This window comes from Maylandia zebra, linkage group LG14 (assembly GCF_041146795.1).
Source record: "Maylandia zebra isolate NMK-2024a linkage group LG14, Mzebra_GT3a, whole genome shotgun sequence".
Classification (NCBI taxonomy): Eukaryota; Metazoa; Chordata; class Actinopteri; order Cichliformes; family Cichlidae; genus Maylandia; species Maylandia zebra.
This window is the reverse complement of record NC_135180.1, coordinates 4928788-4942293: the sequence shown is the minus strand read 5'-3', so window position 1 is coordinate 4942293 and position 13506 is coordinate 4928788. Positions and strand designations below refer to the sequence as shown.

The following is a 13506-nucleotide window of genomic DNA, read 5'->3' as shown; positions in this document are numbered from 1 at the left end:
ATGCCAAGGTATCCTTGGGCAAGATACTAAATCCCAAGCTGCTACCGATGATAAATGGTAAATGGACTGGTTCTTATATAGCGCTTTTCTACTCTTCTGAGCACTCAAAGCGCCGATACCGATGTATTCACTGGATGAATAAGTGTGACTGTTAGACTGTCATGTAGACAAAACATAGAAAAAAATACTTGTGACTGCCAGTGCCACCTGCCAGCCTCCTATTAGATACCTGTGGTAACAATTTCAAAATCCTATGTTGCCTTATTCAAAATCCCAAGTTATCGCATTTACAAGATTTTCAAAAAAACTGAGAGCCTAACTTTTAATATCAGCACCTATCAATTTTAAACTTCCCATGTCACCTCATTCTCGAGTTGTCGCATTCACAAACTGGTGTGTCCACACCACCGGCCCGGCCAGTGGCGACAATAAACCATTTGCCTACTTGTAGATTTGTAGATTTGCTTCTCTATATAGTAGTAAGCAAATATTTACAGACAAATATGAAAAACTACAGGCAACCACAGCAATATGGTTGCTAGCAAATAAAACAATCACTGGGAAGTTTTTGGTGCAGCATTTTCTTTTCTTTGTCATATTTAACCCAGCAGGAGCCATGAAACTCCAGAGACCACTGTCATCCAGTCACTAGCAACTGGCTGTTGTATCACATCTAATATGGCTGGCAACTCTCAGGCAGTGTGTGAATGAAAAACCTTAATATGTGAATGGAAAACTTGACATAAACATTATCAGTAATAATTACTTTCCTGTAAGCATTTTCCATTTTTCCATTTTAAACATTTCAATGAATTTTCTGTGAAAACTACAGATAGTTTCAAAATCCACTGTAGCAATTTAATTTAACTGAAACTTACTAAAAGGGAGGAAACTTTTGTATCTTTCTTAGACAACAGACATCCCATGGTGTATGTTTTGTAAGCAAATGACAAAAGGTGAACTAATTCCACATAGAAGGACGCTATGAGAAGATGATGAGTAATTAATCAGGAAACATTTGGTCTAAATTGGCTGTGTGACAAGCTATCACAATTTTGATGTGCTGGAACAAGTAAAACAAAAAAACTTTCACAGCATAAATAGATGGATCATATAGTTGCCTGTATTTAAATCCAAATCTCTCCATGTTTGGTTGTTCCCTGTGTTTTCAATAGAACTATTTAGAATATGTTGGTCTTAGGTTTTGATTTTATTTTTTTTATCAGACGTTAAATAGGCAAAATTGTTCAAAATCAATTAGCACCCCTTCTGTCAAAAGAATGAATAAATGAAAACTGTCAAATATGCAGTGGGGCCACAAGGCGACATTTTTTTAATACAAATGATTAAAAATAAATAAAACAATAATGCTACAGAGAGCAAATTTGTAAAAATTCTAAAATATGGGAAATTTTCAGTTGCCCATAATAATAATAATGTTGCAGTTGATTGTCAGAATAAAAAGTGTGGTTGGAAATAATGCAGAAATGACAGAAATGACGGGTGCAAAGTAGCCTAGTTTTCTAAATTAATGAGATGGTGATTGCAGAATTTGTAAAATATACATTTTATATATAATTTGTGCACAAACACTATATATACACACACACACACACACACACACACACACACAATATATATATATATATATATATATATATATATATATATATATATATATATATATATGATGTGTGTATGTTCTCAGTTTGTTTAGAAAAATTCTGTACAAAGCATTATACAGAGCTTTTCTGTCATTAATTTCCATAAAGCAATTATCAGTGGACCTTTCTTTGATTCCATTTTTCAGCATAAACCCAGCAGACCTGTGAGTCCTGCTCTCCAGTGAAATGCTACACAGATGATAGAAGACACTGAGACCCTTTCTTGTTCCCAGTTTAGCAGCTTGTCAGTCAGGAAAAATAACGACACAAAACAGTAGCTATTCCCACACCAGCGGAGATGGAGGCATTTCAGAGGGCTGAGCCACTGTGGAGCTGTTCAAAAAACAGGGCATTAAGTGAAAGGAGTTAATATTAGCAATATTTAGTTGAGAGTAAAACATTTGTTAGTTGGACACAAAGGTTTAATACCACCAACGTTAACTGCTAGAGTTAATGATAGTAGTGTACTACTTAGAGGAGCCACATGCATGCTAGTTCACAATGGCATGTTGCTGATCTTCTCAATAGGATGTCTGACTCTTTCCATGGTAAGTGGGGAAGGTTTACAAATTCAGACAGGCTTATCATCATTACTTTCTTTAGGCCTCATGTACAAACATTTGTGTTCATTCATCTGTAAAATGATGCGCAAAATATGGAATATGGCCACTAACCACGTGACATTAACTTATTTGCTGTTTTTTAAATGTGACAGTCATGGTGGCCTCACTGGAAATGGCTTATTACACCAGAAAAAGGTCTTTTACAGATTTTATGTGAGTGTGTGTGTATGTGTGTGTTCATCCAGGATTTTATGACATTGGCAGTGTGTTTGGGATCCTTGCCATACTAACAAAGAAGTCCTTGCCAATTAGGTGTTTCCAGATGGTAGTGTATGGTGGATCAAATGCTGATGGTACTTTTCTGTGGTCATAATTCAATTAAATTTGACAAGATCTCCAACAGCACAGGCTGATATGGAGCCCCAAACCATGACTAAGTCAGATTTCTGTAGACACTCACTGTATCTCTCTCCTGACATTCTCTGTGCATACTGATGACAATTTCAATTTCATTCACAAGACCTGTTATTCCTGATTTTAAGTCCAGTTCTTGTGTAATTTGGAATACTTTAGCCTTTTCTCCCTAAAATATCTCCTTGACTTGCATTTCTGTTGAAGATTAAGTGAACAACAGATGCATTTATCACGTCCTGTGTTGTTCCTGTATCATTCATCAAAATGCTCAGGTACAAGAACTGGCCTGAAAATGGGACAAAAAAGCAACCAATGTCCAGAGAAAACCTTTAGAAAGACCTTCAGCAAGTCTATAGGACTGTTGCTCAAGAAAAAAAAAGTCTGGCTCCCAGAAAGCAGGGTGGATCAAGACTTTGGCACAGTACAGTATCTGTAACTCATGTACACAATATTTAGTATTAGTGTGTGTTCATACTGCTAACAATTACAGAGTCTCCTACCTGATGAAGCTTTTGAAAGCAGCTGATTGAGGATTAATGCAGAGTGGTACTCTACTTCCCTTTTGCTGTTCCAAAATGAATTGATGGATAATTTCTGTAAGAGAAACACGCAATCATCATTCATTATTAATGATCCTAATGTACAGCCATTGTGAAGTTTTTTTTAAATATATTTCCCATGCTTACGTAAAGATCAGAATTATGTTTTCTTTTCTTTATTATCTTGCTGCAGTCTTGTTACCAATGTTACCACTCAGAAAAAAGAAAATCATTGCCTTAGCACTGGTATTGGAGTAGAAGAAATAAAACAGGATGCACAGAAGGCAAGGAGTTTCAACGTTTTATCCTGAAAGTCTAATATTTCAAGCTGTAGCAGCATGTCCCTCTTTATATTTGGGAATCTCTGAGCTCCTGCAATGATATCTCATCAAAATAGCAGTAAAGCAGCAAATTCAAGGTACACAACAAGCCCAAGGCTAGATTTGCACTATTGTAGAGTCTTTACAATACTGAGCACCTTGGTATTGCTGCGATTTGCTGCTATGCCAATAAAATTGAATTGATAATGATCTCCATTGTTAATATGACAGTTGGGTTAAAATGTTTGTAAGGAAGAAGCAGACTTTCAATTTTTAACCCAAGTGTCTGTCAGTCCTATTAACTTATTTTCATCTATCAAAGCCAGGGCTGCAGGGTTTATTTTTGTTGATGTTTATGCGCCTTGCAAATAGAAACAAAAAGAGCAAACAAATTTACCTTTGACTTGTCTTACAGAGCTCAGATTCTTCTCAAAGCCATCATCAAACTTGGTGTTAGTGATGGGCTCAAAGTCACTGGTGTACACGCGACCCGAGGATGTGGTATAGCAGCATTTGCACATGCACGTGTGGTAGCGAAGTCGACCCTCGTCTAGATAAGGATGAGCCAGGGCATCTTTGGCTGAAATCCTCTTTGACTGGAGACCAGATACAAAAGTTAAATGTGTTAAATTTTAAACTGTTACTCTTCAAATACAGGCAAGAAACAATAAATAAAGGACTGGTGTGAAAATCACTGAATGGCCCTTTTAGAAAAGGCACAGATTAAACTGTCATATCCCTACTGGACTGTGAGAACACTAATACTACCTCTAATAGACTGACATGACCATATCATTATCTGAAAGCAGACTGTGTGTAGCCACAGTAACCTGGTTTCACCAGTGTCAAGGATGGGTTTGATGAAACTGGACAATGATAGAAATTACAGGATCAATGATGTCATGAACTCATTAAGGATGCTCCTGCCTTGAGAGCTCAAGTAACTGAAGTGGGCTTTCATTATTATGGTAAATGGTAAAAATGGTAAATGGCCTGTATTTATATAGCGCTTTACTAGTCCCTAAGGACCCCAAAGCGCTTTACATATCCAGTCATCCACCCATTCACACACTGGTGATGGCAAGCTACATTGCAGCCACAGCCACCCTGGGGCGCACTGACAGAGGCGAGGCTGCCGGACACTGGCGCCACCGGGCCCTCTGACCACCACCAGTAGGCAACAGGTGAAGTGTCTTGCCCAAGGACCCAACGACCGAGACTGTCCAAGCCGGGGCTCGAACCGGCAACCTTCCGATTACAAGGCGAACGCCCAACTCTTGAGCCACGATCGCCCCACATTATGGTTCAAACTATGTTTATTATTCCCATGTTATTGCTTCTGTTCATCTGGCCATAGCATTTTCAGTGAGAGAAACGTTTTGTCACTCATCCAAGTGACTTCTTCAGTCTTACCAGACAGCAGATTTTCCCCAACCTGCAAGTTGAATCAACTTTTTGGGATTTCCTTACCTGAGTAATTGAGTATACATTAAGACATATGTGTATTATTGTACACAAGCTACTTAGTGAAAGGGATTCATTTACAAAACATAATGTAAATCTATATCAGAATGCCTCACCGGATCAAACACCAGCATCCTGCAGAGAAGGTGCACTGCTTCGTGGGTTGCTTGGCTGGACAGTGTGTACAGAACAGGAAGGGATGGCTGTAAACCAAACATCACACCATTTAGAATGTTGCCCTCTCTTTCAGCTTCTGGCACATCTTACATTCATATGTTTCTTACAAGTACAAGAGGAAGAAGTGAACAACAAGCCAACAGTACAATTTTAGATTTAACAGCAATGTTACAAATATATTTTCCAGTTTATCATCTATAGCAGGGGTCGGCAACCCTAGGCACGCGTGCCACAGTTGGCATGCGAAGGGTTAACTGATGGCACGGCCATAGCTGGACTGGTCAGTGGCCTGATTATTATTTTTTTTTTTGTAACGGTATAAACAATGAAAGGTGTTGGATTGGCCAGAAGCTGGCCGGTGTGTGAAAATAACTCAGTTGTTTGGTGGTGGCATCGCGGAGCTTCCACAGATTCGGTAAAATTAACAAGTGGTGGAGGCCAGCAGGTGGATGAGGGAGATCGGCGGCAGGACGAGGAGAGACCCGAGGCGGCCGCCGAGGAGAGACCTGCAGTCTATCTGGGTCAGATATAAACCAAGTTTAGGTTTAGTTTATTTTCGTTGTGCTGACTTTTTACAGTCAGTTACAATAACTCGTACTGCGTACTAGCTAGCATGAGTTTCTATACAGCTGGGTGGGTGCTATGTTACTGGTAATGAACTTTATTTAATTCATAAGGTTAGTTAGTAGAGTTGCCAACCGTCCCGTAAAAAGATGGAATCCTCCCGCATTCAGAGAAATTATTACGCGTTTGGTGTTGAGCTGAGAGGGGACACAGTTTGTCCCGGACTTCAGCTAGAATGAAAAAGACACAAAGGTGGAGTTATTTTGTCTTTGCTGCACATCTGCCTCTTCTTCTCTCATTCTCTCCCCTCTCTCTCCTGTTGCTACTTCAATCATGAAACTGATCAATGATCAGCTTTTCTCTCTTGTTTGTTTATCGCCCACTTTGCACCAGAAAGAGGAAACCGCCGGATGTCGCACTAAACAACAGCAGCACGTTTAAGCTTGATCAGCTGTTGTTAGAATTTATTTAATATTAATTTCTAGTATCAGCTGGTTTTTTGTCCCAGTCCAGCCCTGGGCTCTACACGCAGTGAATTAATCTGAGAAGTTGCATCAAAAAATAAATGGCCGTGCCAGCGGTGCACATTGCCAGCGGTGCACATTGCCAGCGATGCACATTGCCGGCAATGTGCACCACTGGCGCGAGAATCCCCCGCCGCCCTCTCCTCCCTGTGCCGCAAGCAGCAGGCGCACCTCGCAAACGGAGGGCGCCCTTACTCCCAGCAAATGGGCGATAGAAAACCGATCGGTGCCTACGCCATTCCCGATATGCACTGGCATGATGTCGGGGCAGCATGAGTACGAGTAATTATTTTTATTTTTATTTTTTTCCGATGCCGTGATACTGCCCTGGGCAACCGCCCGTGTCGCCCGTATCAAAAACCGCTACTGCTTCTGTAGCCCCATCCAATACTCTCTGGTATGCACCTAGTTGGTCAAGAGTTCATTCTACAGCAAGATAATGACCCAAAACACAAGTCCAGGCTATGTCAGAGCTACCTCAGAAAAAAAGAACAGGATGGTAAGTGCTACATCCACCTTGTAGAAACATTTGTATCATTAACTAAACCTGGAGTTCACAATAAAATTATTTCCAGATTAAAAACAGCATCCTGTGGTATAAAAATGACAGGACTGCTTCTGTTAAAGTGAAGTGGGAAAAAGTAGGCAATCTGACAATTACGGAGGAGTGTTGGGACCACATATGTAAAACTGCCTGTTTCTATTTAAAAACATATTAATAACCTATTAAAGCAAACTTAAACTGGCACTTTAAAGTGATCCACACTCACTATTGCCCTAATTAACTTAATTTCATCTAAATTTTCATCATAATGCATAAAAATTTTCTGTGTACTTTTTTTTCTTGTTTTTCATTTTTACTGCCATGGAAACAGAGTGAATGCCAGTAGGAGGCAGATTGCTACCTACTGGGAGTCTGCACTTTCAATGTTATCCCTTGATAAAGGCAAAGAAGTGAGGCATTGCCTGCTAACTTTAGCCACCATTTCCCTGCTTTTTGGGTTCTCTCGTAGATCTGTATGTCCTCGTAGATATGCTTGCATAAACCAATGGATTATAACATCCATCTATCCAACCATCCATCCATTTTCTTCTGCTTATCCAGGGCCGGGTCGCGGCGGCAGTAGCCCAAGCAGAGAAGCCCAGACCTCCCTCTCCCCAGCCACCTCTTCCAGCTTGTCCAGGGGAACACCAAGTCATTCCCAGGCCAGCCAAGAGATATAATCTCTCCAGCGTGTCCTGGGTCTGCCCCGGGGCCTCCTCCTGGTGGGACATCCCTGGAAAACCTCACCCAAGAGCAATGTTCCCAAGGGCTGTTCGATATAACGATATATATCGGATGACGATATAAAAACATCTATCGTTTTTATTTTACGCTATCGTTTGTTTTGTGGTGTCGCAAAATAAACTGTTTACGGCAATATTTTTTCACCGTTTTGATGGTCACTGTAGTGGCTATATTAATTTCTTAAGTTCTCTCTTTCTCTTATATTTAATATAGCCACACTACGGACGGACAAGCGCCTGTTTTTATGCGTTGTCATTAGCAACAGCGATGGTAAAACCATTGCGTGTCCGCTTGTTTATTTTCCACATAAACCTTTCACAATAAAGCTCAAGATCCTGTTGAGACTTTTCAAAATAAACTGAATCACGTGAAAGAGCATGCAGAGTATTTACGGATGAGAAGCAAAAAAGAGCCGTCAGGTGCTAAAAAATAGACCTTAGACTCAAATGTTAGAACAGGCTTTTCCCTGCAGCACGCCGTGTAATAAATACTCACAAAGAAAACGGCGGCCGTTACAACTTATGTCTAAAAATGTATAGTTTCATGCATCGGTTAAAACACTCGCTCCAGGTTTTTGATTGGTTGACATGGTACATTTTTCCACCAATAGGAAAGGGTGGGGTAAGTTACCATAGTTATAAGCAGTAGTAGTATAAGTACTGATTAATAGTAGACACAATATAAGGAATAGTTATAGAAACCAAGGTTGCACGGAAGTAAGGTTGTCTTGAAATAAGCTGACCACTATTATTGCAAATATGGATAGGAACCTGAATGTGGTTAGTTACATATATATATGTTATGATATTTTAGATGATATTTATCGTATTTGCCCCAAAATTAGGCCGTTGAGAGGTGTGGTCTACTCAAAATACAGCTATCCACGCCCAGTGAATTTTGTAGTGATTTATTTCTAAGGATAGATACTAAATATTCCAATTCCAGTGAGTTCCAATATGCTTTTTTGGGCAGAAAAAGAAAAGGATGACTTCATTATTTAACTTTAGACAGAAATCATAATGGTGCCTTTTTTCCTTTTTGGGGGGGAATAGGACAGTCTGTATTTGTGAAATTTGCTGCAGGAGAAGCTGGATCCTTAGATGGTAAGAGATCAGTCAATAATGAAGGCAGTGCAGGACGGTGGTGTTGCCCTCACCACAACTGGACAAGCGAGATAACTAGTAGGATTTTGTACAGTTCCAGTTCATTTCAGACTTCCTAATGCTTGTTTTAATCAGTTATCATTACCATGGTATTAAATTCCTACTCATAACACAGAAACCGCCACAGGTATGTACTGGTAGTCACTAGTTTAAGTTTGTTTTAAAAGGTTATTAACATGGTTATTAATATGTTATTAAACAGGCAGGTTCGCATCGTGAAGCTATTTCCTGCTTATTACACAGAAAACTCCATAGTTGTTTCCAGGTAATAATCACATACTGTTTAAGTTAGCTTTAATAGGTTATTAATATGTTATTAAATAGAAACAGGCAGTTTTGCATTTTGCAGCTCTGTTTCCTGTTTATTAAACAGAAACTACTACAGGCAATTGAGTGGTAATAACTTATTAATTACCACATTATTACATTCTTGTTTCGGCCTTGTTACCCTGCTATTACCACTTCATTACAGAGCTGTGTTTCCACATTATTACCCCTTGTTTTTGGGCCCGTAGTATCCAATAAATAAATATCAGTGCATTACTTGGATATTAGGTGGTATTATTTGTTTGTTTGTTTGTTAATTTATTTCGAACATGTAAACAATATACAGGTACATTTAGTAAAGAAAATAAGAGAGATAAAAAAATACTATACAAAATTAAGTCAATACATTTCAATATTGCTTCTATTCTGATTCATTTACATTTCGAAAGGGAGCGGGAAGAAGTACACACTTATTTAATCCCATCCCATAACCCCAAATTAACACTGCATTGAGGAGTTCCAGACTAATAACAGGATAGCGTGTGGCTGTGAGTGCGCAGATTTGTGTGTTTATTGTGCACACATGAAATGGACCAACTTGTAATTGTGATTACAGGCTAGAAACCCTGTCCCTTTTGCAGTCAAGTCCATAGTGCTGTTTCTATGACAGGAGGAATTACAACAAAAAATAAAATTTAATTAACCTGATCTTTCAGTTTCATCTGTATTGTTTTGTCTTTTCACATAGAACAGATGCAAAAAAGCACTATTTGACCTGTTTGTGAGGTCCTCTGAGAATATGTGCACGAGCGCCTTCACATGCCGTCCTCATCGCCTCCATAGAAGGTGTCCCCAACAGGTCAGTGATTAAATCCAGCTACACAAAAGCACACACATCACAGTATAGTGAGACACAACAGTTTGTTGCATGACTGTTTTTCTTTTAAGGAGGAGGTTATTTAATCCTGGTGGTGACTGGTAATGATTCTGTTTTTAACATTTTAACACAAAAAAAGGGAAAAAAGAACACACTGTTACTTTTATGTATCAAAATCTTTCCAGACAAAAAATTTCTCATGCCTTGCAGATTATCTTTTGTCATCTTATTTAAATTAAGTAGCAACTACCTGCTGAATAGGACTTTGGGCTTGGAAGAGGATGCGTCGCCCTAGCAACTCAGCAAAGATGCAGCCTACAGACCAGATATCAATTGAGTTGGAGTAGTGGCGGCTCCCCATGAGGATTTCTGGAGCTCGGTAGTACTGTGTCACCACTTCCTGAGTCATGTGTCTTGATTCATCCGACTCCTCCACTCGGGCCAGGCCAAAATCACAGATCTGAAAGACAGCCATTCAGAGATTACTGCAGCTCTTTTTATCTTCTGATTTCTTTTTATTCATCTTTCTTCTGAAACCCATCAATCTTGCCAAGATTTCTTGTCTCCTCTCTGCCTCCCTCACCCACTGTGCTCCAGCATGTACAGTCATGGCCAAAAGATTTGAGAATAACACAAATAATGGTTTTCACAAAGTTTGCTGCTTCAGTTTTTATGAAGCAAAGTCCTTCTTTGCCACGAAAATGAACTTAATCGCCCAAAACCCATTTCAACTGCATTGCATCGCTGCCACAAAAGGACCTACTGAGATCATTTCAATAATCTTCTTGTTAACTCAAATAAGAAAGTTGATGAGCACAAGGCTGGAAATCATTATGATCATTATGTCATGCTGGTTGAGTTAGAACAGCTGACTGGATGTGTTAAAAGGAGGGTGATGCTTGAAATCATTGTCCTTCCTCTTAACCATGGTTACCTGCAAAGAAACGTGCAGCCATCATTATGTTACATAAAAAGGGCTCACATGCAAGGACGTTGTTGCTATTAAGATTGCACTTAAATCAGCAAGCTCACCAGTGCAGAGCTTGCTCAGGAATGGCAGCAGGCAGGTGTGAGTGCATCTGCATGCACAATGAGGTGAAGACCTTTGGAAGATGGCTTGGTGTCAAGAAGGGCAGTAAAGAAGCCACTTCTCTAAAAAAAAACCAAAACAAAAAAAACCCCCATCAGGGACAGACTGATATTCTGCAAAAAATACAGCAAGTGGACTGCTGAGGACTGGGGTAAAGTCATTTTCTTTGACAAAGCCTCTTTCCAATTGTTTGGGGCATCAAGAAGAAGGATTGTCCGCAGAAGAAAAGGTGAGTGCTACCATCAGTCTTGTCTCATGCCAACAGTGAAGCACACATTCATCTGTGGGGCTGCTTCTCATCCAAGGGAGTGGGCTCACTCACAATTTTGCCAAAAAACACAGCCATGAATAAAGAATGGTACCAAAACATCCTCCAACAGCAACTTCTTCCAACCATCCAAGAACAATTTGGTGGAGAACAATGCCTTTTCCAGCCTGATGGAGCACAGTGCCATAAGGCCAAAGTGATAACTAAGTGGCTTGGAGAACAAAATATTGAAATGTTGGGTTCATGGCCAGGAAACTCCACAGACCTCAATCCAATTGAGAGCTTGTGGTCAATCCTCAAGAGTCGGGTGGACAAACAAAAACCCACTTATTCTGACAAACTCCAAGCATTGATTATGAAAGAATGAGTTGGCATCAGTCAGGATTTGGCCCAGAAGTTGATTGATAGCATACAAAGGTGAATTGCAGAGGTCTGGAAAATAAGAGCTAACACTGCAAATATTGACTCTTTGTACGAACTTGATGTAATTGTCAATAAAAGCCTTTGAAACTTATGAAGTGTTTGTAATTATACTTAAGTACATCACAGATACAACTGACACAAAGATCTAAAAACACTGAAGCAGCAAACTTTGTGAAAACAAATATTTGTGTCATTCTCAAAACTTTTGGCCATGACTGTAGTTGTCATGGTCCTGGGTCGGTGACCCAGCGCTTTTAGTTATCATTTTCTAGTTTATGATGATGATGATTATTATTGTTTGAGTTCTGTGTGTTATATTTGGTCTGCCTTTGAGTCTGTCTCTGTCTATGGTGTCACCCCATCTGTTTGTGAATCTGTCTGTTTAGTTCAATGTCTTGTCTGGTTCCATGTGTCTGAGTTTCCTGTTTTATTGTGAAGGTTTGTGTCATATGTGAGTGTGCTCAGTTTACGTTTCCCCTGTCTCGTCAGCTGTGATTTCTCCCAGGTGTGTTCCCCTCCTGTCTCTCATCCCTTGATTACTGCCGTCTGTGTATTTAAGCCCTGTGTTTCTCTGTGTCAGTGTCGCGTCGTACCCTCAACTAGCTGTGTGTTCTGCTTCTATGTTCCTAGTGTTTGGTCTCCTGCTCCAGTTTAGTGTTTCTTTCCAGTGTTTCAGTCCTTGGTTCCTCTGTTCTGACTTTTGGTTTTCTTTTGGTGAGTTTAGTTTGTACGAGGTTTTTCCCAGCAATAAAGCTGCGCCTTAAGTTTCACTTCCGTGTCTGAGTTCTGCATTTTGGGTCCACCACTCCTGCTTGCCTGCCACACAGCGATTCATGACAGAACGACGCGACCAGTATGGATCCAGCAGACTCACTGAGGAAGCGCAGCTCAGCCTTTGACGGGACCCGGCTAGCGCTTGGAGGGCCTCCGTGCTGCCGTTCCTCACTAGCTGCTTACCCTTCGGTCCACTCACCTGCTTCTTCCCCCCGGATGCCCCGGTCTCACAGAAAACGCTCCCGCCGGTCCCGGGAGGATTACTATGAGACCGCGAGCAACCAGCTTACACCAGCTCAAGCTTTCTACAAGATGTTAGGGATCATTATAGTGCCACCCGACTCACCCAGCGTTTCCACTTCACAGCAGGAGCAGCCACAGCCGAGTCATTCCTTGTCACATTCTGCCAGTGCTGCTTCCTCTTCTACTTGGAAGCGGCAAACGTGCCGCCAGCACTCACGGCTCCGGCAGGAGCCTGGGACTCTTCTCGACCAACCGCCTAGGGTGAGTGACAAAGTCCCCCTACATTCGCCTTCTGTGTCGAGGGATAAACGTACCGTTTCCCCCAAGGCCGCTAACGTCAGCTTCATGAACTCTAGATCTTCTGTTCCTCCTGTTCCAGAAAATGACAGTATTCATTTTGAGAGCAATCGTTTCCACTTTGGTTCAAAAGACTGTGCTTCTGATGCTCCTTCGGACCCAGGAGTTAAGACTGTTTCATCTGGAACTGTTTATTCTGGGGCTATGTCAGCTCAGTTAGCCGCCCGGCCCGAAGCTCAGTTAGCCGCCCGGCCCGAAGCTCAGTTAGCCGCCCGGCCCGAAGCTCTGTTAGCCGCCCGGCCCGAAGCTCAGTCGCCACCTCCACCACATTCAGCCTCGCTTCCCATAGCACAGTCACATCCACAGCCTGACTTACTACAAACCTTATTTCAATCCTTAGCCCAGTCAATAGCTCAGTTGGTAGAGGAATCATCAGCCTTATCGTCAGCTCGGTTTCCAACTTCACAACCATCATTTTCCCGACCTTTTCTTCAGTTGCCCTCAGCTCAGCCACCTATACAGCCATCATCTTCACCTACACCTCCGGTACAGCAAGCTATGTCTATCCAACCCTTACAGAACTGTTC

At 41.0% G+C, this 13506-nt stretch overlaps 1 protein-coding gene across 1 annotated transcript in view; it reads right to left on the bottom strand.

The window, feature by feature from the left end:
- Nucleotides 1–1307: 1307 nt before the first annotated feature.
- Nucleotides 1308–13506, bottom strand: part of nlk2 (nemo-like kinase, type 2) — a 61226-nt gene continuing 49027 nt past the window's right edge. Inside the window, exons 6-11 of the mRNA XM_004572476.6 lie at nt 10075–10284; nt 9723–9824; nt 5081–5167; nt 3898–4096; nt 3142–3235; nt 1308–1997 (exon numbers count right to left, since the gene is read on the bottom strand). Coding sequence (XP_004572533.2) covers nt 1943–1997; nt 3142–3235; nt 3898–4096; nt 5081–5167; nt 9723–9824; nt 10075–10284 — 747 coding nt within the window. The 3' untranslated portion in view covers nt 1308–1942. The remainder of the gene's footprint in view (nt 1998–3141; nt 3236–3897; nt 4097–5080; nt 5168–9722; nt 9825–10074; nt 10285–13506) is intronic.